General features: G+C 40.5%; 1 protein-coding gene and 1 long non-coding RNA gene across 2 annotated transcripts in view; one reads left to right on the forward strand and one right to left on the reverse strand.

The window, feature by feature from the left end:
* The window catches only part of LOC125901005 (uncharacterized), a 29193-nt gene extending 7876 nt beyond the window's left edge, over window positions 1–21317 (forward strand). The window contains exons 2-3 of the long non-coding RNA XR_007450916.1: window positions 11502–11564; window positions 21138–21317. This is a non-coding gene — a long non-coding RNA (uncharacterized LOC125901005). The remainder of the gene's footprint in view (window positions 1–11501; window positions 11565–21137) is intronic.
* Window positions 1–25472, reverse strand: part of syt14a (synaptotagmin XIVa) — an 81884-nt gene that overhangs the window by 7864 nt on the left and 48548 nt on the right. Inside the window, exons 4-8 of the mRNA XM_049596273.1 lie at window positions 23736–23963; window positions 10619–10890; window positions 10086–10535; window positions 8118–8307; window positions 7258–7314 (exon numbers count right to left, since the gene is read on the reverse strand). Coding sequence (XP_049452230.1) covers window positions 7258–7314; window positions 8118–8307; window positions 10086–10535; window positions 10619–10890; window positions 23736–23963 — 1197 coding nt within the window. The remainder of the gene's footprint in view (window positions 1–7257; window positions 7315–8117; window positions 8308–10085; window positions 10536–10618; window positions 10891–23735; window positions 23964–25472) is intronic.

The following is a 25472-nucleotide window of genomic DNA, read 5'->3' on the forward strand; positions in this document are numbered from 1 at the left end:
CAACACCAGCGACCATAGTCAAATGTATCCCTGGGGCCAGAGCGGGCGACACTGAATCTAATTTAAAACTGCTGGCTAAAGCTAAACGTAGATTCAGTAAGATTGTTATTCACGTCGGCGTCAATGACACCCAGTTACGCCAATCGGAGGTCACTAAAATTAATATTGCCTCGGTGTGTGAATATGCAAAAACGATGTCGGACTCCGTAGTTTTCTCTGGACCCCTCCCAAATCTGACCAGTGATGACATGTTTAGCCGCATGTCATCATTTAATCACTGGCTGTCCAGGTGGTGTCCAGCAAACGATGTGGGTTTTGTTAATAATTGGCAAACTTTCTGGGGAAAACCTGGTCTTATTAGGAGAGACGGCATTCATCCCACTTTGGATGGAGCTGCTCTCATTTCTAGGAACCTGGCAAACTTTATTAGTAATTTAAATCCGTGACAACCCAGAGTTGAGACCAGGACTCAGAGTCGCAGTCCTATACGCCTCTCTGAGCTTCTAGTTCAGTTACCCAGCCATAGTTTTCATAGTTTTATACAAACGGTGTCTGTCCCCCAACCACCTAAATTATTTAAATCTAAAATTAAACAAAGAGGAGTTGTGCATAACAACCTCATAAAAATTAAAACCTCTTCTGTGACAGAAAGACAAAACAGGAGAATTAAATGCGGACTGTTAAATATCAGGTCTCTATCGTCTAAAGCAGTGTTAGTAAACGAATTAATATCAGATAATCATATTGATTTACTCAGTCTCACTGAAACCTGGCTGTGTCCAGATGAATATGTTAGTCTAAATGAGTCCACTCCTCCCAGTCATAATAATACCCACATTCCTCGAGGCAGCGGCAGAAGAGGGGGAGTTGCAGCCATTTTTAACTCTAGCCTGTTAATCAGCCCGAAACCTAAACTAGATTATAATTCATTTGAAAGCCTCGTTCTTAGTCTTTTACATCCGACCTGGAAAACCTCGCAGCCACTTTTATTTGTTATAGTGTACCGTGCTCCTGGCCCGTATTCTGAATTTGTATCTGAATTCTCAGAGTTGGGCGGCACGGTGGTGTGGTGGTTAGCACTCTCGCCTCACAGCAAGAGGGTTGCCGGTTCGGTCCCGGGCATGGGAGCCCTTCTGTGTGGAGTTTGCATGTTCTCCCCGTGTCAGCGTGGGTTCTCTCCGGGCACTCCGGCTTCCTCCCACAGTCCAAAGACATGCAGATTGGGGACTAGGTTAATTGGTGACTCTAAATTGTCCGTAGGTGTGAATGTGAGCGTGAATGGTTGTCTGTCTCTATGTGTCAGCCCTGCGATAGTCTGGCGACCTGTCCAGGGTGTACCCTGCCTCTCGCCCGATGTAGCTGGGATAGGCTCCAGTCCCCCCGCGACCCTCAAGAGGATGAAGCGGTTAGAAGATGAATGAATTCTCAGAGTTTTTATCCAGTTTAGTTCTTAAATCAGATAAAGTTATTATTGTAGGCGATTTTAACATTCATGTCGACCTGGATAATGACTCCCTGGCTACTGCGTTTATCTCATTATTAGAGTCCATTGGCTTCAGTCAGGGTGTACATGAACCCACTCACTGTTTTAACCATACCCTCGATCTAGTTCTGACATATGGAATTGAAATTGATAATCTAAAAGTCTTTCCACAGAATCCCTCGCTATCGGATCATTATCTGATTACTTTTGATTTCTTTTTACTCGATTACACGCCACTCAGCAACAGTTACTATACTAGATGTTTATCAGATAGTGCTGTCGCAAAATTTAAGGAAAAGATTACTCCGTCATTAAATTCAATACCAAGTCCCTCAGTAACAGAGGTTTCCTGTACCGACTTTGATCATTTTGTCGATAGCGCTGTAGGCTCGCTGCGAACAACACTTGACTCTGTAGCTCCTCTTAAAAAGAAGTTAAAAAAGCAAAGAAAGTTCGCTCCTTGGTATAACTCTCAAACCCGTAAGTTAAAACAAATATCACGAAAATTTGAAAGGAATTGGCGATTAACCAAACTGGAAGAATCTCGTTTAATCTGGACAGACAGTCTCAAAACTTATAAGAGGGGCCTCCGCAATGCCAGAGCAAACTATTACTCAGCTTTAATAGAAGAAAACAAGAATAACCCCAGGTTTCTTTTCAGCACTGTAGCCAGGCTGACTGAGAGTCAGAGCTCTATTGAGCCTTGTATTCCTTTAGCCCTTAGCAGTAATGATTTTATGAGCTTTTTTAATGACAAAATTCTAAATATTAGAGGCAAAATTCATGACCTCCTGTCCTCAGATAGTACCTATCTAACCTCAAACACAGCTGTAAAACCTAATATATATTTAGATTGCTTCTCCCCAATTTCTCTTCAAGAACTGACCGCATTGCTTTCTTCATCTAAATCATCAACGTGTCTCTTAGACCCCATCCCAACTAGGCTACTTAAGGAGGTCTTTCCTTTAGTTAACACTCATATATTAGATATGATCAATATATCCTTACTAACAGGCTATGTACCACAGTCTTTTAAGATAGCTGTAATTAAACCTCTACTAAAAAAGCCCACCCTGGATCCAGAGGTGTTAGCCAACTATAGACCAATATCTAATCTTCCCTTTATGTCAAAGATCCTTGAGAAAGTAGTCGAGACCAGCTGTGTGATTTTCTCCATGATAATAATCTATTTGAGGAATTTCAGTCAGGATTTAGAGTGCATCATAGCACTGAGACAGCTCTAGTTAAAATTACAAATGACCTTCTGATTGCTTCAGACAAAGGACTTGTCTCTGTACTTGTTTTATTAGATCTTAGTGCGGCGTTTGACACTATTGACCATCAAATTCTACTGCAGAGACTGGATCACTTAATTGGCCTAAAAGGTTCTGCACTGAGCTGGTTTAAATCTTATTTATCTGATCGTTTTCAGTTTGTTGACGTTCATAATGAATCGTCCTTATGTACCAAAGTTTGTTTTGGAGTTCCGCAAGGTTCTGTGCTCGGACCAATCCTATTTACTCTATATATGCTTCCTTTAGGCAACATCATTAGAAATCACTCTATAAATTTCCATTGTTATGCGGATGATACACAGTTGTATTTATCGATGAAGCCAGAAGAAAGTAATCAATTAACTAAACTCCATAACTGCCTTAAAGACATAAAACCTGGATGAGCACCAATTTCCTGATGTTAAATTCAGACAAAACTGAAGTTATTGTTCTTGGCCCCAAACAACTCAGAGAGTCTTTATCTGATGACATAGTTTCTCTAGATGGCATTGCTCTGGCCTCTAGTACTACCGTAAGAAACCTCGGAGTAATATTTGATCAAGATTTGTCTTTTAATTCTCATTTAAAACAAACCTCACAGACTGCATTTTTTCATCTACGTAATATTGTGAAAATTAGGCCTATCCTGACCCGAAAAGATGCAGAAAAATTGGTCCACGCTTTTGTTACCTCAAGGCTGGATTACTGTAACTCTCTATTAACAGGTAGCTCTAGTAAGTCCTTAAAAACTCTCCAGCTAATTCAGAATGCAGCAGCACGTGTACTAACAGGAACTAAGAAACGAGATCATATTTCTCCTGTTTTAGCTTCTCTGCACTGGCTCCCTGTAAAATCCAGAATTGAATTTAAAATCCTACTGTTAACTTATAAAGCTCTAAATGGTCAAGCTCCGTCATATCTTAGAGAGCTCATAGTGCCTTATTATCCCACCAGAACTCTGCACTCTGAGAACGCAGGGTTACTCGTGGTCCCTAAAGTCTCCAAAAGTAGATCAGGAGTCAGAGCCTTCAGCTATCAGGCTCCTCTCCTGTGGAATCATCTTCCTGTTACGGTCCGGGAGGCAGACACTGTCTTCACATTTAAGACTAGACTTAAGACTTTCCTCTTTGATAAAGCTTATAGTTAGGGCTGGCTCAGGCTTGCCCTGTACCAGCCCCTAGTTAGGCTGACTTAGGCCTAGTCTGCCGCAGGACCCCCCTATAATACACCGGGCACCTTCTCTCCTTCTCTCTCTCTCTCGTATCCTATTACTGCATCTAGCTAACCCGGCCATTCTGGATGTCACTAACTCGGCTTCTTCTCCGGAGCCTTTGTGCTCCACTGTCTCTCAGATTAACTCATATCACAGCGGTGCCTGGACAGCGTGACGTGTGTGGTTGTGCTGCTGTCGTGGTCTTGCCAGATGCCTCCTGCTGCTGCTGCCATCATTAGTCATTAGTCATACTTCTACTGTTATTATACACATATGACTATTGTCACACTTGTATACTGCCAGATATTAATACATACTTTCAACATATTGTACCGCAGTAGCCAGAACTATAACTATAATATTATTACTTTCAATAATGTTGTTGTAAGCTACTGTCATTACCTGCATCTCTCTCTCTCTCTCTCTCTCTCTCTCTCTTTCTCTGTCTCATTGTGTCATGTGGATTACTGTTAATTTGTTATGCTGATCTGTTCTGTACGACATCTATTGCACGTCTGTCCGTCCTGGAAGAGGGATCCCTCCTCAGTTGCTCTTCCTGAGGTTTCTACCGTTTTTTTTCCCCATTAAAGGGGTTTTTTTGGGGAGTTTTTCCTTATCCGCTGTGAGGGTCATAAGGACAGAGGGATGTCGTATGCTGTAAAGCCCTGTGAGGCAAATTGTGATTTGTGATATTGGGCTTTATAAATAAAATTGAAATTGAATTGAAATTGAGAGTTTGAGTTGATCAGGTTGTTGATTATGGCCTGTGGCCTGTTGGCCCACTCCTCCTCAATGGCTGTGTGAAGTTGCTGGATATTGGCAGGAACTGGAACACACTGTCATACACAGCGATCCAGAGCATCACCAGCATGCTCAATGGGTGACACGTCCGGTGAGTATGCAGGCCATGCAAGAACTGGGATGTTTTCTGCTTCCAGGGATTATATACAGATCCTTACAACACAGGGCTTTGCTTCATCATGCTGAAACATGATGTCATGGCAGCAGATAATGGCATGACGATGGGTCTCAGGATCTCGTCATGGTATCTCTGTGCATTCAAATTGCCATCAATAAAATACACCCGTGTTGTCCATAGCTTATGCCAGCCCATACTTTAACTCCAGCACCACCATAGGGCACTCTGTTCACAACACTGGCAAACTGCTTGCCCACACAACACTATACAAGCTGTCTGCGATCTGCCCGGTAGAGTGTAAAATAGGACTCATCCGTAAAGAGAACACTTCTCCAAAGCAGCAAACGCCATCAACAATGAGCAGTTGGCGAGCATGTGGATGAGCTTTCTTGAGACAGTCCCTGATGGTTGGTGCAGAATTTCTTTGATTGATCAAACCAATTATTGCATCAGCTGTTAGGATGGTTGCTCTCAGACAATCGTGTACAGGGCTGGATTGGGCATAGGGCATACTGGGCAATGCCCGGTGGGCCATTGGCATATTTTGGGTCGGCACAATCGGAATTTACTAAATCTAATTACGTAGATATTTTTTTAACAGCCGCGCCGGCCTTTAAAGCAAGGAAAACAGCCCATTGGTTATTTTTCTGTACTGACATTGGGCTGCATGGATTGCTAATGAGTTACTGGGCTGGCCAAATGAAATCTCTGAGCCCTTCCTGCTCGGCCCGCCCCCTCCCCAATCATTTTCTGAGTTCTCCTGAGTTTGAGTAGCTGACTGTTGGCCTTGTGCATAGTGGTGGAGTGCGTAGCCTACTAACGTACACTGATGGATAAACCACCAAAGCACAAGGAAAGTGCGGAGAAGCTACAGGAGAAAAGGCGCAAGAATCTCCAGGCAGATGCAGCAAAATGCGCGAAAATATCTGACGTTTGCTTATAAGATCATGGTGCAGCAGGGCTGTCCACACTGAGTGCAGTACATCCCGTCGCACCATACACTAATGTGAGAGAGCAAGAGAGTAGTTCAGGAGAAGAGGTGGCTGCTGGTGGAGATGATTCAGAGGAGGAGGAGGAAGGACAAAAAGATATGGCCCGGGGACAGGAGAACAGAGTAGCCACTGTCGGCCCGGTAAGGAGTAATATCAGCAGAATGAACGAGAGACTCTTTCATCTAGGGAAGGAGATTGTTTGTGCGCCTCCGTGTAAGGGTATCTACCGCTTTTCATGCATTTGAGCGTTTGCCTGCATCTTCCAGATTAGTTATTTGTGGTGTCAAAATTTTTGAGAGCATAAATAGAGAGATGTTGAACTTTTCAAATGATGATCAGAAAGTGTGTTCTCGTAAATCACCCTTTAACCCGTCAAACACTGCTGGAGAAATTACAGTTGTAGAAGATGTAGAAAAAAATTGTCAAAATGAAATTTTTATACAACCTGTCACTTTGATTCTACTTTCTGATACATGAATTACCCTGACTGGATTAGTTTAAAGATAAAAAACATAGAAACATAATGACTAAATATTGACTAAGAGGTTTTGAATTTTCGTCAACTAAAACTAGACTAAAATTATGAAGGATAAAAATGACTAAATTGTGATTAAAACTAATAAGCATTTTTGTCTCAAGACTACAACTAAATCAGGGTGTTGGTGGCTTGGTGGGTAGAGCAGGTGCCCCATGTACAAGGCTGTTGCTGCAGCGGCCCAGGTTCGAGTCCAGCCTGTGGCTCTTTGCTGTATGTCATCCCCCCTTTCTCTCCCCCCTCAAACTTGCCTGTCCTATCCATTAAAGGCAAAATGCCCTAAAATGTATCTTTAAAAAAGAAGACTACGACTAAATCTGAAATAGCTGTCAAAATTAACACTGATGAGGAGGTCCTGAGCCGGTGTCATATACTGCCAAATCCACGGAAACAACATTGGCTTATGGTAGTGAAATGATCATCCAGTTCACAGGCAACAGCTCTGGTGGACCAAAGCAATAGCATGCTCTCTCAAAAATATGCCACAATCCATGTGACATATTTTTGCGTGATCACACTGCACATTTTAAAGTGGCCTTTTATCGTGACCATCCCAGTGCACACCCGTATAGAAATGATGCTGTTTATTCAGCATGTTGATATGCCACACATGTCAGGTGGATGGATTATCTTGGAAAAGGAGAAGTGCTCACTGAAACAGATCTTAACAAATGATTGAATTGTGACAAGAGTTTCAGAGAAATAAGTCTTTTTGTGAGCACACATACACCAATGGAAAATGCTTTGTGTTTGATTGACTGCATCCATGAAGATGGTATTAAAAAAGGTCCAGAGTTCAACAGCAATCACATCTCACTTTGCGGCAGGGACAGCGACTCACCTCTGATAATATAAACCTGTCCACCTATCAAGTGTTTTAGACAACAGAACAGCCCATCTGACAACAAGGGTTGGACAGCAGTAAGAAAAAACAACGGACCAAGATGTCAAAAAGATAGTAGGGTGAGAGAATTTCAGGTGCAGACATAACAGAAGATGCAAGGAAGAGAAACAGGGTCAGAAGGCCAACAACATTGCACAAAGTTTAACAACAGGCAGTTTTTGTTTGAACTTGCTGCTCAGACCCTGAAAACTGACCAGTAAATGAGGGAAACCAGGGAACAAACCAGAGGAAAACTGAAAAGCAGGTAGTGCAGCTGAGATAGATGGGACTGTCTCTCATTTGGAGAAGTTTAAAGCTGTGCATAGTTTCTGGTCTCTGGCTGAGTTGCATAAATTAAAGCAAATAGTATTCATTTCAAATATTTAACAAACGTCTTTTACATAAGTTTTGACAAGATTTTTTTCCAAGAATAATTCAGACTCCTTGTTGTTTAATGGAAGTGATCAAGTGCCAATTAAAATTCATACTAATCTAAGAGGAATGAATGAGTTGTATACTGACAATATACAAGAAGACTGAAACGGCTGAAACAAAAAACAAGTTGCATGGATTGCTAATCTGTAAAAACTACTAATTTTAATTAAAGTTATGTGTTGAAAAACAATATCACTGGTTGTGACATTTGCTGTAGAAGCAGATCAGAGTGGTCTTATCACATTGTGTAAGGTTGCCTAAACATAAATCCCTATGCACATGCTCAACCTGTCCTTTTCTCATCTGCAACAGGTTGAAAAATTGTTTACACTCTTCACTGCTCCTTTGGCAATGACTCAAAAAAAATGTTTTAGAGTACTTACTGGGTGGCTTGTTGGCAGCAAGGTTTTTAAAATGGATGCCTTTGATGATTTCCACTGAGAGACGTCCTGTTGTGGCGTTGTACACCAGGCCCACAAGGATCTCTGGTGTGGAAGTCTGACTGACTGACTGGAATGATGAGGCGCTTTCACTGCATGTCATATCTGAGAGGCTGACCTGGGATTCACCACCCTGAAAACATTTGCAGACATTCAGAAAAATCTTCACTGGTATACAGTATATATAACAAAAACCACAGTCAATGTTCCTTCATGCAGTGCAATATCAAGAATGTTTATTAGTACCAAACACTATCATAGCATTCAAAACACCCAGTGTACAAATGCTTTATAATTCTGATGACTCTGGCAATTGACTGTTGACTGAGCCCTGCACCCGAGTAAGTGTCCAAAAAGATGCCTTTCCCTGTCAATATTTACTTATTTTTCAACACCATATGTTGCTCTTTTGCCATAGCACTAAAAACTAGAATGACTGCCTCATGTTTACAACCATGTCTATCCAGACTCGTATGTAGCCATGACAAAAGGAAATGCTTCAAATATGGATGTTGTTGCAAAGAAGCTACAAAAAATTCTAAAATGTGGATTCTTAACACACATCTTCAACACAGTCGGCATAGTTTGAAGGTGGACAGCCAAGATTAGTCACCAATTCAGTATCTGACCGATGTCTCCCCTTCTGTTTCTGAGTTATGGCGTTGAACAATGACCAGAAAAATGTTTTTGCAGAATATTATGATGTCACAGTGAAGGTGACCTTTGACCTTTTGGATATAAAAAGTCATCACTTAGTCATGATGTTCTATTAGACATTTGTGTGAAATTTTGTCATAATCAGCATATGCGTTTTTGAGTTATGGCTAAAAACATGTTTTGTGAGGTCACAGTGACCTTGACCTTTTGACCACCAAAATCTAATCGGTTTATCGTTTAGTCCAAATGGACGTTTGTGCCAAATTTTAAGAAATTCACTCATGGTGTTCCTAGATATTACATTTAAGAGAATGGGGCGGATGTGAAATCACAGTGACCTTGACCTTTGAGCTCCAAAAGCTAATCACTTCATCCTTGAGTCCAAGTGGACATTTGTACCAAATTTAAGGAAATTCTCTCAAGGTGTTCTTAAAGTACATCAACGAGAATGGGATGGAAAAGTAGGTCAAAGTGACCTTGACTGTAGAGCACCAAAATCTAAAAAGTTTATTTCTGAGTTCAAGTAAACATTTGTGCCAAATTTACAGAAACTCCCTCAAGGTGCTCTGAGATATCACCATAGCAAGAATGGGACAGACGTGAGGTCACAGTGACCTTGAACTTTGACCACCAAAATCGAATCAGTTTATTTTTGAGTTCAAGTGGACGTTTTGTGCCAAATTCCCTCAAGGTGTTCTTGAGTTATTGTATTCACGAGAATGGGATAAACGGACAGGCAGGCAGATGGACCACCCCAAAACATAATCCCTTCCTCCACTGCTGTCTCCGGCATGGAGGCATAAAAACAAAGTTGTGAGAAACAATAAAAGGCAAGTAAAGTAATATATGACAACTTCCTTGTAGAATATGTTAATTGACCCTTGTGGTTTGATAATTGCCTTAGCTGCTATTTTTAGGTTCTCTTTCCTCTTTGTAATATGAAATGTATTTAAATTGATGTAACATTTTAAATTCTAGCTAAAGGAAAACAAACCACCACAACTAAACTGTTTGTTGTTTCATTCCCTCATGTGAAATGGAGGCAATGTCACACCACAATCTATCCCTGAGACACATTAAACCAACAAGGCAAACAGATGCTGCTGGTTAGATCTTCATATTCTCTCTCTGGAAAGCATAACCTCAGTCTGAAAATGCTATCCAAACACATGAAAGAGGGATCAGCGTGGAGGGGTAATTAGTGAGGTGCTGAGAGAGCGCTTGAATGCCAACACCTGCTTTGATCCTACTTACCGGGAGAGCACAGCATGGGTCTAATATGACCGGCACAGACATTTTGCCCTGAAGGTTGAGCTTGGTGAGGTAGAACACCTTTTCCCCGAGCACCTTCTCCTTCTTCATACGCCGCATACTATAAAGGCGGAATCGGATGGCGTAATTGCTGATCATCTCCGACTCCACATGGCTAAAGCGGAAAGTCTCGGTGAAGATTGGACACGGGCCTCTCTGGATTCCTGTCTTGGCCCTCTGCTTCTTGGTGGGCAGCAGCACCAGGTGGACCTGCCAGGAGATGTTGCCGGTGCGTTTTAGGGTGGGGAGATCCGATACTGCCATGATGGTGACTGCCAGTTGCTGGTCCTCTGAGTCGTAATCAAACACCACATCCAGGGTGCCATATTTTGCAACTGGATCCGGCTCATACCCTTTAGGAAGCTGAGCTGCTGATCCACGGGCTGACATGTCCTAAAGAAACCAATGACAAGTTCAGTGTTCAATATAAAGCTCAGGATACATCTCTAGTCAAATCTTGCATCTCTGGCATTTACCTCTGGGCTGAGGACAGCTGTACTGTCACTGGGTACATCTTCCTCATAGCCCTTGTTGAGGTAACTCTCCGTCTCATGGCCGTCGCTGCACTCACTGGGGCATTTGCCAAAGGATAGGTGGGGACTGCCACTGGTATGGGACAGATCACACTTGGCATCTCCCAGGTCAGACAGCGTACAGGACATCCTTGGAGAGCCATTCTCATCCTGATAAGGAGGTGGCTGAAGCTCATCCAGTGGTGGTGTTCGTCTCATCCTCTGGATGCAGTTGGCTGGTTGGAAGGAAGTGAAAAAAGAGATCAATGATCACCATAATGTACATATTATCAGTTGGCATATATCATTTTTATTTGAACCATGTAAGTCAGTCTTGGTTGTTCTTTTTAGTCACACCAGCAGCAGTGCTCAGGCAATAACAAAGTCCATTGGACGGGTCAAGTACTTGGGTCCAGAGTGAAATTCTGAAATTTGTTGGATTGATCGCCATGAAATTTGGTACAGACATTCCTGGTCCCCAGAGAATGAAGCCTGTTGACTTTAGTGATACCTTGAGATTTTATTTACAGCCACTGCAAGCCAAAGTTTTCACCTATCCGGTGAACTATCTCAGCAAGTCCTGGCTTGATTGGCACAGCATTTTGTATATACATTCATCATTCCTAGACAATATCCCTCTGACTACCGTGATCCCCTGACTAGGGTGACTAGATATACAAAACACTGCTGCCTGGTTCATTACAGTGACAAAGAGGTTTGATTACATCACCCCTGTGCTTGCCTGCTGAACTGACTGAAAATGTATGTGCTCACTTGATGGCTTTAAATGGCCTTGCTCCGAAATACTTCTTTTATTGACCTGGTTTGTGTCCTCTCAACCATTAAGATCTTGAATGGAGCCCTGCTGGTTACTCCAAGGTGGACTCACTGGCTATGGAACTCACACACAGTAAGTCTAGCTTCTTTTAAGTCTCCTCTTAAAACTTTTCTCTTTGTAAGAGCTTTTGTAACACTGTTAAGAAAAATGCTATATATAAAGTTTATTATTATTATGACTGTAATGGCAGCAGTTAAAAATTGAAAGACCAATAAAAGAGAAAAAAACAATAAAAGAGATCTGCTCTCTTGCAAGCTTGTGCATCTGGATTCAGAGATTAAATCCGAATGCCTGGGCATCATTCTTGATTCCTGCTTAAATTTTATTTCGCACACAAAAAAGGTGACCAAAACAGCTTTTTATCACTTAACATCATCAAGGTCAAGGCCTTTCCTATCTTATAAAGATGCTAAAAAACGTATTCATGCTTTTATTTCAAACGGATTAGATTACTGCAATGCTCTTTTTACTGGCCTTCCACATCAGTCAATTGAAAAACTTCAACCTATCCAGAATTGTGCGGCTACACTTTCAACTAAAACAAGAAACAGAGAGCATATTACCCTGGTTTTAGCTACACTGCAGTGGTTCCCAGTGTCTTTTAGAATAAATTTTAAGGTTCTTTTACATGTTTGAGAACAGCCTACATTGTAGACTCTCTCTTGTTCTACAATCCCTCACGAGCTCTAAGATCTTCTGCTGCTGGGTTTTTAAATACAGTTATACACACAAGAAAACAGGCAGCACAGCTTTTGTTAACTATACTCCAAAATTATGGAATACCCTACCAAAAGCTATGAGAGATGCGGGCTTGGTGACAATTTTTAAACAACAGCTAAAATCCTATTTATTTAATCTAGCATATCATTTTTTGTTACTTTTTATTATTGATATTATAAATATATATTCTTGCATTTTTACCATTCTTACTTGTCTCTGTACTTTTCTTTAACCTGTATTTTTATACTTTGTTTATCACTGAGTGTCCTTTGATTGTCTAATCGTGTTTTCTCTTTGCTTTTGTATTGCATTTTTATAGTTAAGCACTTTGCGCTACATCCCTTATATGAAAAGTGCTCTATAAATGAAGTTTATCATTATTATTATTAGTAGTAGTAGTAGTAGTAGTACCGTAGTACTACTACTACTACTACTACTACTACAAGTAGCAGTAGTATTTTAGGACCACTTCTGGTTCTGAATGAAATGTCTCAACTATCACTGGATAAACTTGTTCTCCTGAGGTGGTGGCTCACAGGCTGGCATAAAATCAAACAGAATGATAAAGCCACAGACTCATAACTCTGATGCCTTTATGTCACTGTATAAAGATAAACATTTCAGCTAACTGCCTTCCTTAGGATGAGAATTCTTATTCATCCTAAAGAAGGCAATTTCGCGAAATATCCACCTGTATATGTGAAATATATGCATCAGAAATACATGTGTGCGGCTTTACCATTTTTTTTTAAATGGAATGTCATACTGGCATTAACATTTAGTTCAAAGCCCGCTGTGCCAAAGTACAGCCTCACAGAGCTGTCGACACCTCAACAGCAGTATTACTGTAGGCAAGGCAAGAGGATTTTGTTTGCATAGCATAGTTCATACACAGGGTAACTCAAAGTGCTTTACATAAGACATGGGCACAACAAGAGCAAGCCGAGAAAAAAAAAAAAAACGAAATAAAATATGCTGACCATACTCTTTGCTCGAACTAACGTGCTGCCATCATTTTATAATCTTAATTCCATTTTAGTGTTGATGTGCGATTACTTTGCGTTGCCAGCTGCATCATCCTTTACCTGCCAAAAAGCTGTTTTGATGCTTAATTAAGCTGTTGTTAATTTTTTTCCCAGGTGAGAAAGTAACCATTTAGATTTAATTTGGACATTTGCACTGATGTGTTTGGAGCCATGAGATGCTGCTGGCTGTTACAACACCAGCTGGGTGTTGGTAGTGTAACAACACGTTTTTTGAATGATTTGATATTTCAGTGGAAAAGCAGGTGCTCTGGTTTGATGTGCAGACATTCACCTACCCTTCCTGGCAAAGTGAGACCGTGGGGACAAACAACGTGTGACAGCATATTTTCACATCTAACTCTGCCAATTAAGGATTTATTTCCAAAACTAGACTTGTTGATTTTTAGAACAATGGAAAGACTAACCAAGCTGGTTTGGTGAGTTTTTGTTTGTTTGTTTCTGTCAAGTTTGAATGTTTTAGAATGTGTCAGTAAAGCTAATTGTGGTTCAGTGATAGAGAAAAACATAAATTCAGAAGGTGTACCTTGGTGTTTTTCTGTTTAATAAGGAAAAATTGTGATTTTTTTTGTTTGTTTATTGGACTAAAAAAGCTATGAGAGCTTGTGGAACGGAGCAAACTCACTGCTTGAACACATTTCCCAGCTAAAGCAAGAGACAAGGTAATTAAAAATGAATTCAGGCCATATTTTTTATGTCGTCTTCCCTGTTACCAATAGCTGATGGACGTGGTACTGTGAAACCATCAGATCACCACAGTATAGCTGCTGAATGTTCCAAAATTGTTCATTGTACAACGCCAACTAGCGCTGCTAGCACTAATCTGAAACAACAAATACAACCACATTAAACCGGAAGAGAAAAATGGGCGGGGCAGCATGAGATCAGTTGTGTAGATCAAACCAAATAGCACCAGGCTTCCAGGTAAGTTGCTTGGCATTGTGATTATTTTTTCCCAGTGGCCATTTGTGGTATTGCAGTAAAAAAAATTTCCTGGGTCCCAAAAAGCATTTTCCCCAGAGACCACAATTATGAAAGAGATGTCTGTAAAACTGTTAACAGGACACCTCGAACTGGAGACAGGGTCTGTTATCAATCTTTTTATTATGAATTTTTGTACCACAGTGGTTTAGTATTTATGAAACTTTCCTCAGGCTGAGAAAAGCAATTTAAAAATCTGTGACATCATCACAGTGTAAAGTCTATGAGCTGAGCGGGAACTTGCAGGCGGGCCAGTGAGAAGAACACTACTCTGCATATTCAGTGGGCCATATATCGCGGAAGTAAACCTGGAAGCTAGAAAACTTTTTGGTGTATGCGCCAGGTGTGCAACTCCAATGGAATGAATAGGCGCAATGTTGGGGTTCGGTATCTAGTTATTACTACATCTTTGAGGCACCCTCTGGGCTAAAAAATGAAGCTGACACAGATGTGCCAAAAACTGCCGATCCTTGAATGGCAACATGAGGCTGGCTCCAAGAGCAAGTCAATGCCCAAATCCCCATGTGAAAATGCCCAACTGTACAGCAGAAATAAACATGTTTACAGCCTAGTTCAATAAATAGTTTTGGTCTTAAGCTAATTTCATCAGTCGTGACAACTGTACCAGGATGAATTTTTATATAACTCACCTATTTACATTTTATTAAGGCTTAAAGTTACGCATATTTAAGAGTTGGGCTGCTTTGAGAGAGTCTGTCTGCAAGGTGTCACCACAGCCTATAAGTCAGATCCACTCCTAACATATATGGTCACTTCTGGCTCCTGAAATTTCACTTCTGGCTCCTGAAATTTCCAGATGGCGATAGCCAAAATGGCGAACTTGAGGCTTCATAATGGCAGTTCCAAAACCAATGTTTTATGTGCCATAGCTACGTCTGTTATTTTATATAGTCCATCATGATCTAAACCCTTAGATACCCTAAACTCAAAGTAAAACCAATAGCATGAAAATATTATGGCTTCGATTTAAAGATGAGACATGTTAAAGCAAGTCTTATGGAAATGTGTTCCATATCTGTGCAGCATTGCAGCTAAAAGTAGCCTCCTCATCTCTGGATCATGGATGCAGGAGAGAGTATTACTCACATATTCTGGTAAGTATTGGTTTTATTTAGAAGCAGACTGAGTCGCCGTCTCAGATATCTTAATCCATTTTAAACAACAACAGGAGAGACGGTGGATCCACGTCATAATGAATTTACAGAAGTGACACTAGATTACAAGCCAGCAAAGGCTGAATTTACTGACAGTGAAGCACTCATTACTAAAGGCTTACACAGTCATTAAATTATATGTGCTTCTACATAGCCATGACATATTTGATATTTTATTTACTGAACATAGATTAAATGTTTAATCTGCAGCTGCACCTCAATGCTACACTGTAATTCAGGTTCGTATTTTCTGATATGTGTTTCGTTCATCTAATTCTACATCGTTGTGTGCAATTTATCATATATTTCATTCTCATTCTGACAAATGGAGCTCATTCGGCCCATCCTTGTGAGCATAATGTGCTCTGTGAGAGGGATCCTTTGAATGCACAACCTAAATAAAACATCAGATATGCACCATTAAAGGGCTGAACTGAATGCTTCTTAATCTGCCACAGATTTCATGCCTCTCACCTTTCTAAATGATTCAGTTTGCCTGGAGGACAGAGAATAAGGCTATACTGAGAGTCTCTGTGGCACTTATAAAGAACCTTGAATAGTGTTGTCAGCTGCATTCTCAAAATCTGCCTCCCTTGTCCAATTTGGATTCACAAAAAAAATTGAGCAGCCGATGCTAATACTCCCATAGGGACACTGGCGAAGAGTGCTTTAAACCCCGGTCTCTTACAAAAAAAAAAAGAAAACAAAAGATGAAGAAGAAAATAACTTGGAGGAAAAAAAACCCTCTTCTTTTTCTGTCTCCATAACTTTTGGAAAAAGCCAACACTGTGATGACGTAATCCTCTCCAACTCATTGTTCCAGCTTTCTCCCGACTTCTTGAAACTTTCACTCTTAATAATGTCAGTGAGACACCACCTCAAAGTGGCACATAACAGTGGCAGGATGGAGGCAAAGGAGTCTTAACTAAGTGTCATGGAGGGCTTGATAAAAGGAGCAAATCCATTTTGAGCAGCTTTTTTCCTGCTGAGCCGGGGGCGGTTGATTTGATGGAAGCTGCTGTGTAAAAGCACTACTCTTTTCTCCAGCCCGCTAATTGGGATAGTTACCATTCCTCCTCTCGTCTCACCCACCCTTCCTTCACAGAGTTTCATCCCCTCTGTGCTGCCAGTCGCCTTGTTTTGCCTTCTTGTACCTCTGTAAGTGTGGAAACAGTTTTTGCTTTGTGAATCTTGACTGTGAAACTCAGGTATAAATATCCGAGGTGACAAATGAGCCGAGAAGCTCTTTATTGTCCTGTACATGGCTACAAGGAGGGGGGGCAGCTGATGCCTTCTAGTTTTACCTCCGACCAAGATCACTTTATGTAAATGCTACTGTCTAATGAATGTTTGTAACAAAAGTATCATGGGCCTCATTTAAACACAGCAATGTTTGACTGAGGTCAATTCAAGCAAGTAATAAGGTGTAATACATATTATGGTGTTTTATATAGATCTGTGCATGGCTGTACATGCTGTGAAAATGGATTTACAAGGTGTTTTATTAGATGCGCCTCTTTGTGTGTGCCTCTGAGCACCAGGAAAATACAAACACACTTGTTTGCAAATGATCTCAGCTATGTGGTTCCCTTGTGCATAAAGTGGCTTCATCTCTTAAAGATATAGTCCATTCTAGGGACACATGTTCGCCTTCTTTTTCGAGAGTAGGATGAGAAAGTTGATATCATTCTCGTGTCGGTTCATTAAGCATGGAGCTGATGTCAGGACATAGTTAGCTTAGCTTAGCATACAGACCAGTAGCAGGAATATGGGAGATGTTTGACTGAGTGATGTGTTGAAATTCGACTAGTAGGACTAAATCTGGCTGTAGTGCACTAAAGACTTCGCCCAATATTTATTCGTAAAGGTTTCTGGAAATGCTGTGGGAGCTTTGTAAGCTGTGCGTTCCAAGGGCGCACGTAGGCAAAGGCAGTGAAGACCAGTTCCTTACTGCTCCCATTGAGAAACTAAGCTAAACCATCATGTGTAGTGTCCTGTTCCAAATATAAGCCAATGCATTATTGTATAACTTTCAATGGCTTTCCGTCGGATGATGGATTGTGAGCTTGCAGGGTTGCAATAATCAGAGGAGACACATCTGATTTTTTTTGTGAGAGCACCTTTGTCTGCAGTCTATATTTTAATACGGAGTATATCTTGTTAACCCAAAAGGCTTAAGATGTCTTCAAAAGGGGGCTGCTCATCGAGATTTGTCTAGAACGACTGGGGAAGAAGCCAAAAACATCAGTCGTCGTATGAGAGGGCCAGTGAGCGGCTTGGTGTTGATGTCAAGGCTGGTGACAGCAGGTGCAGCTACCACCCCTCACCCAGACCATGACTATGCTTCACCACATTGTACCCTCATACAACAGTTCCTATCATATCCTACGAAACACAAGTGCTTGTATAAAATCCTACGAATTAGTGGCCCATAAATGATAACCTTGTACCCTTCACGTAAATGTATGTAATTAACATAAAGTTACTTAAAATGATTCAAACTTCACCTTCACGCGGTTCTGAACACTGGAGAAAGTCCTGAGTTCACCCAACCTGCTTCCTATCTGGACCATACAGGGGCTCTTACTTCTTAATGCCTGCCAGCATATTGGTCACGTGATCGCAGCCCTCACAATACGTAGGTTATGCATGAATTATTGGTGCATTACTATTCAGAGAAAAGAGTGCCAACAGTCCATGAGAACAGCCTGTTCACCGGCTCCATTTGATAATTTAAATGCGTGCAGAAAGACGTTGAGCTCATGTGTCAGATAGGTGTTAAATTTTGTTTGGAATGAAAATTAGGTTGACGATACTTTAAATGTCTAACGATGTTAGAATTTCATATTGTGTGGACAATAACATTATGACATTTTGCAGTTGTTGGGTTTTGCTCTCTATACCATCTAACTAAATGTTGTTATTCTACATCAATATGATGTTGGCAGGAGGTGTTTGGAAGAAGATAGATTATAACTATTTGGTTAGAACACGACTTAAAACCAACAAAATTTTCGACGTCATTTGTTCACAGTATTCTACGTCAAATCAACGATGGCATTAGACGTTGTCCTGACATTAAATTTTGGTCGATGTGTAATAACCTAAATTCAACCAAATAAAAATGTCTGTGTTGGTGGCCAGCTGGGAGGAGAGACGCTGCTATCAGGGCTGTTCAAAATTGACATGTCTCAATATCAGCCAAAACAGTTTGTTTTCACTTTGCATCACTTCAGTCTTTAAACTCTGGCAAATCAGGTATGTTGGCATGACTACTTATCAGTGTGGACTTAAAATGGTGTTAGATTCAGGTGAGTACATGAGTGTCTAGTGATTGGTTAGGGAAAATCGAATCCCCTTCCCCACTGAAATCAGTTAGAGTGGACGCAATGTCAAACTGAAGATAGAAAGTTTAATGAGATGACAATTCCGTCTGATATCAGGCAAATAAAATAGCTTAATAGACAAAGTAATGAACTAGTTTGACTGAATCATTTTACTGACACTGAAATAAGTCATGAAAGAAGTAGTATGATGCGTTGCCATGCAACCGTATCTTCACTGAGCGGTCACGACAGCACGCTAACCTCAGAGAAGAGAGCAGAAGTTGGTCCAGACAAACCTCTGATCATTTCTTTCTCACTGCTTACTTCCTATTTTGGGAGGCTCTGCGGTGCCACCGGGGCACCCGCCCTGCCTGATTTTGCAGCCTCTGCACAATCCTCCTCATGTTTAATACATATGTCCTGAGGATAAAGCTCTTCATACTCACAGACAAATACACGCAGCGGTGGGAGTTGGGAGAAAATAACACAGGCGTCTCAGAACTTTTACGATGGCTTGTTTGAAATGAAGTGTACTCTCTCAGCTATATCATGGAAGCTACCAGTGTCTACATTTCTGATAATATTTCACTGTTTGGAGGGAAATAAAATAACAAACCTCTTGTACTTTAAACCAAAGTGCAGCCATGGATGGAGAGATTTATTGCTCCACTTCCTCTCTGAGATGCAGATAGAATTAATGTGTCGTGGATTACAAGTTAACTGATTGTGATAATCTGATGATCCAAAAAAAGTCTAGAGAAACTGCAAACATATGTAAATTACCCTCCATGGATATGTTCTCTTAGTGCCCTCTTTTTATTTTACAGAAAGGAATAATCTGAGCCAACGTTTAATATTCGATATAATCCTTACAAACCTTTAAGGGTATTTGACTCGCACAAAAACAAACACAAGACCTTGCATAGCTAAAATGTTGTTGTATAAATAAACCAAGTAAATTTCAAATTATTGCTGTCGGGCACTTATGACTCAAATCCCTGTCTCTCTGTCTAACAAGGAGCTCTGAATACAGAAACAAGTCAGTGATCACTTTCACCGAAAAACAAAAACGAATCCAGCACGAGCTGCTTCTTTGAAATACATTGAATTAAAAGTGACAGTGTGCTGTCTAGTCACACCTCCATGTATTTTTTCAAAAGACCCTGGGCCAGATCCATAAAACTCTGCATAGATTCATGACTAAACTGTGTGTGTCCATAAAAGCACATACGCATTATTTTCGTCAGATTCATAAAGCCGTGCCTACATCTGATTCTGTTTTATAAATCTCAATCATCGTGGCACTGAGTGCACAGGCACAAGCCTCATTCCCACACCTAGAGTTTACCATAAATGGATGTAGAAACACCCTTAAACATACAGTTGCATATCCCTATTTGTTCCCCTTCACTACTCAGTAGACCCATCAATGAGAAATACAGTAAAAAAAAAAATATGAAATTTTACTGGCTGTGTTACATCTGACATCCGTCAGTAGCGTCCATACCACCACTAATACCACTAATTCATCACATTCCTGCAAACCATCATCGCAGTAAGATCTCCATCATTATTATTATCATTAAATGTCACAAGGATGATCAACAATTCAGCGCTCATGTGGAAAGTGACTTAAAGTGCTCCACAGGATAAACAATCTCTTACAGGGAGGTGAATGCAAATAAAAATAAAAATAAATAAATATTATTCTAACAAAAGAATAAAAAAAATCTGTCTCTGATTAAACTGATCTTAAGCGGTAGACGTGTTGTTGGAGCAGGGCTAGGGAATATGGAGAAAATCAAATATCGCAATATTTTACCAAATATCTCGGATTACACTATGAGATTTTTGATAATCGTCGGTAATGTGGATGTAATATGAGAAAACAAATGTGAGGATGTATAGATGCATAGTGTAGTATAGATAGTTAACTGAGTATCTTGGATTTTAAGGCCAATAAAACAAGCAATAATGCACATTTTAAATCAAATAATTGAGAAGAACATGTTGGTTAAATGGTCTCAAACAAAAAACAAAAAGATTGTTAATCTATAGAAATTGAACAGACTATTTTGAATAATTTGCAGGCAACATGTACAAAACTAACAGAGAATATTCTTAAGTTTGGGTTTAATTTTCCCTGTAAGTAATTCGTAATTTGTGAAAGTGCCGCTTGATTAAGATCACTCATTAACTCATGTTCTTTACGTCTAAAAGTGAAGAATCAATGTGGCTGTGAGACAGAAATTAAATTAGGTGATTGTATTTCTATTTTGACCACAGGATGCACGTCTGCTTTAACAGAAAATTTGTTAGTACAAAAGCAAATTCCTGTTTTTCTGTGTGTGCAACCAATATGACCTGAAAATCTCTATATGTGATGATATCTCTTCACAGCCCATCTGGTACCATCCCTCTGAGCCCAGGCTGAGGTTGGCAGGGACCATCTAGTGGTTATCAGAGGACACACAGCTTCTGCAACACTTGCATAACGACAACCTTGTTCAGTGTGTTTCTTCTTTACTAATGGAGTCAGAAGTATGTCATGCGCTATTTATCCCTCAGCTACACATTCAAACATTGCTTTAAATAGATTGAGCCAGACACTCTGCCTTGGAAGCCACTGTCTTATATAACACAAAGCTGGTTCAGACATGATTCACCAATTGAGGACCCTGGCAAAGATTAGATTGTTTTTGTCTTTGATAGACACTGTCAGACATCACACGGCTGATTTCTGTCGGAGGATGTTGAAAACAAGCGTGTTAGATTTGTATCTTTGTATGTGTCCAAACAAAACTGCAATGTTTCAATTTGCTACAGTTCTGCAGGATATGAAATCCAACTGCCAAAATAAATGTTGGCACTGTGTGTTTCTGCAAACCACAGATATGTGACATTTATATGTAGCAGATATGTTGACAACTTAACGTGTCAATTTTCAATTTTATGTGTGAATGCTGTGGTTAGTGTGTGGTTAGATTTAGGCAAAAAAAATCATTTTGTTCTAGTTAGAAAGACATCATGTTCTAAGTTAAAAAATACAGTTTGGTTGCCACAAACTCAGCAGAAAATGTCCCAACACGTCATTAGAAAACACTCCTTTTTTTTTTTTTTTTTTTTGCCAAGACACATTTTGAAAGGTCCAGACCTGTTGGAAAAATTACCTGCTTTTGTTGCTACAAACACGACTGGAAATTTCACGACATCTCGTTAAAACATGCAGTGTTTCGTCTACACAAACACAGCTGGAAATGTCCTGACATGCCTTTTAAAAATACCTGCTTTTTTGACAACAAACACACAACATGTCGTTTAAAAATACATGGCTATATCACCACAAACACAGCTACTACGATGTGTCATTGAAAAATACCTGGTTGCATCGCAACAAATACGGTTGGAAATGTCCCCACGTATCGTTAAAATATACCAAGTGTTGTCACCACTTATGGCTGGAAATGTCCTGGTGTGACGTTAAAAATACCTAGTTTTGTCGCCACAAACACGGCAGTAAATGTCCTGACATGTCGTTTAAAAATACATGGCTATATCACCACTCGCGATGTGTCATTGAAAAATACCTGGTTGCATCACAAGAATACGGTTGGAAATGTCCCCACGTATCATTAAAAAGTACCAGGTTTTGTCACCACAAATTCTGCTGGAAATGTCACAACATATTGTTAAAAACCATCTAATCTAACACAGCCCATGGGTGGTTCACAGAAACGTGTAATGCCCCATTTTATATTGGACACACTGGGCTGGAGATATCACTTACTCTTTCACTGACAATCATTCATTTTGTTTGAGTTGTGGGCCCGTCATGCTTATTTTCTTCCTTTAAAGACCTAGTCTGACATCTTGGGATTCACACTACAATTTGTGCTTTGAACAAAAATTAAACATTTAGATAGATATCACTCTCATGTATATCCCATAAATATAAAGAAGCTACAACCAGCAGCTAGTTATCTCAGCATAGTATAAAGCCTGAAAACAGCTAGCCTGTACCTCTAAAGCTTTAAACTTTAAGGGCGCTCGTAGGCAGATTTAGATTCCTGTGGACAGAGTCAGGCTCTCTGTTAATGCTACGATAAGCTAACTGGCTGCTGGCTTATACAGACATGACAGCACTATTGATCATCTTATCTTACGCTCAGCATTTGTTGTGGATAATCCCAAAATGTTCAACTATTCCTTTAGAACTAGATTTTTAAAAAAGAGTGTATCTTCTCTGATTTGTTGTACAATCCCACCCAAACACATTAATTCATAACAATAATGACTGCAGTCAATATGAAGTCAAATATGTTACACACCCTGAATGATTGATTCACTTTCAGGGTGCAAATCAAGTGTGTTTGTCAAATGAAAGACTGATCCAAATAGGTCAGTGCCGGTGTTCTCCTGTGACTTGGTCTATGTTGAAATAAAAGAAAAACCTGCCTTCCATCCACCGCGGTAAACGGCGTGTGATGGTGAGTCGGGCAGATGGGAAACAGAGATGCATCAAAAAAAAAAAAAAAAAAGTGTGAGGCTGCGGCTGTACAGATTATGCAGACAGTTGACTGTTTCACAACCCTCCCACGGAGAGTGTGCTGAACGGGAGCTTTGCTTTGATCACCTCTCTGGATTAACTGACAGTGTATATCAGTGAGTACGTTGTGTGTGTGTGTGTGTGTGTGTGTGTGTGTGTGTTGGTTTGGAGGTGCAGAAGAGTCTGTGCAATTGGCCCAAGCTTACTGCAGTCATAGGGGGAAATATCTGTTAATCTATTAAACAAGTGCAACTCCTCATTGCCGAGGCATCCTTTGTGGATGTTTCTGGAGAAATAAACCAAAAAAATCAAAGTGAATATGAAAAAAAAATCAACATGATTCTGAGTGCATTGACCTCAGAACTGCACCATCTCTTTATATGAACACTAGAATACTAGCAGGGAAGTATGCCAGGTTTTTTTTTATTTCACTTCACAGACAGAGAACGTACCATCGTCAGCCGAGGCTTCACTGCTGTAGCCGTCATAATCAGCAGTCAGAGGGCTGTACTTCTGCCGGCTCTCCCAGCTGAAGCCTCCTGCGTGTTTGGTATTAGCAGCCGCCTTGGCTCCTCCTCGGAGGCCTTGGGAGCGGCTGACCGCTTCCTGATACTGACCCATCAGTTCATCCTCGCTGTCCGATGACGAGCCCTGCAGGTCGGCATCAGAGTAGGCCTTGTCTGTTTGGGGTAAAGACAGATAGCCTGGTTACTGTGGGAGAGAGTGAGATGCAAAAGATCAGGTAGTCTGGCAGCCTCTGCTGGCTCCAGTCCTGTACTTCACATGAGATCTGCTGAGCTGCTTTGTAACAGGCAAACAGGAAAAAAGATTTCAGATACAATTCCAGCATAAGAAAGAACCTCTATGAATGTGTCACCAAAGCTTAAAGCTGCTTGAAAACAAAAAGGATGAGAGACATTTAAATTCTGAATCGACATTTTTAGGGGGTCAAAAGTCAACATGATGAAATCAGTTGTCTCCCAATATAGAAGACGAAATACATGTGTAATGATCATTTAGAGGTTCACTATCTAGTCCATTGCTTTAGTCTATATAAATTTCAGTTTTTCTTATTTTATTTATTCAATTTCAATTTTTTTTGTATTGTCCTTTTGTTAGCCATCTGATAGGTTGGTGGCCTGTCCAGGGTGTACCCTGCTTCTCGCCCAGTGCCAACTGGGATCGGCTCCAGCCCTTCCACAACCCGTAATAGGATACGCAGTTACAGCAAATGGATGGATGGATGTCCTGTTGTTGTGTTTTTAAATGTTCTAACGCATTTCTTCTTCACCTTATGTAAAGCCCTTTACATTGCTTCTGTGTATTAAAAGTAAAAAACAAACTACCTCGCCTGTCCTAAAGGTTTGAACTGTTATGTTTAAATGTTGCCCTAATCGCATTACATCAAATAATAACAACTAGTCCATACCCATTGAGTGCACAGTTGCTCACATACAGTTTCACATGGTGTGTGTTTGGGATACAGGTCATAGGAAATTGCAGATTAAATAGTCAACTGAACACATTAAGAAGAGCAATGTATTCAGACAGAGTTTTTGTGAATTTGATAGTATGATTGCTTTATTGAAAGTACAGTAGTACCATTGCCAATAGTGGGATAGTTAGTGGGCTAAAACTGTACATTAGTAGTTGAGGTAGCACATTGAAAGACAGATAGTTAAAGTGTTTATATGTTGCATTGACTTAAAAGTGGGGCGCACTGGTAGGATGACTGACAGACAGACAGAATGACACACTGACAGTTTCCGTGATTATGTACAGCATACCATACCATGACTTAGTTGTACCAAAAATTGGAAAAAAAACCAAACATTCGGCCACAGGGGGAGCCACAGTGATCAGTCGCATTTTAACCATTTTCAAGCATTTTTCTGTTGTTATAGCGCCACCCAGTTGCCAATTAGAGTTAAATTTCTCCAGTCACCTTGAGGTGTCCTGTTCTACATATCTACCAAGTTTAGTAAAAATCCATATGGCGGTTAGGCCTAGATAAGAAATGAACTCTCTAGCGCCCGCATTTTGTTTGATGGGGTCAATAATGGAGGGGTCCCCTCAGATTATGTGTGGTCATATGCCTACAAAGTTGCGTGGTGATGGGTGAAACCCTTGAGATGTTATACACCTTTATGTGATGAGCCACGCCCTCCGCAATATTCATTGCCTTAGAG

Source organism: Epinephelus fuscoguttatus, linkage group LG14 (assembly GCF_011397635.1).
Source record: "Epinephelus fuscoguttatus linkage group LG14, E.fuscoguttatus.final_Chr_v1".
NCBI classification, from domain to species: domain Eukaryota; kingdom Metazoa; phylum Chordata; class Actinopteri; order Perciformes; family Serranidae; genus Epinephelus; species Epinephelus fuscoguttatus.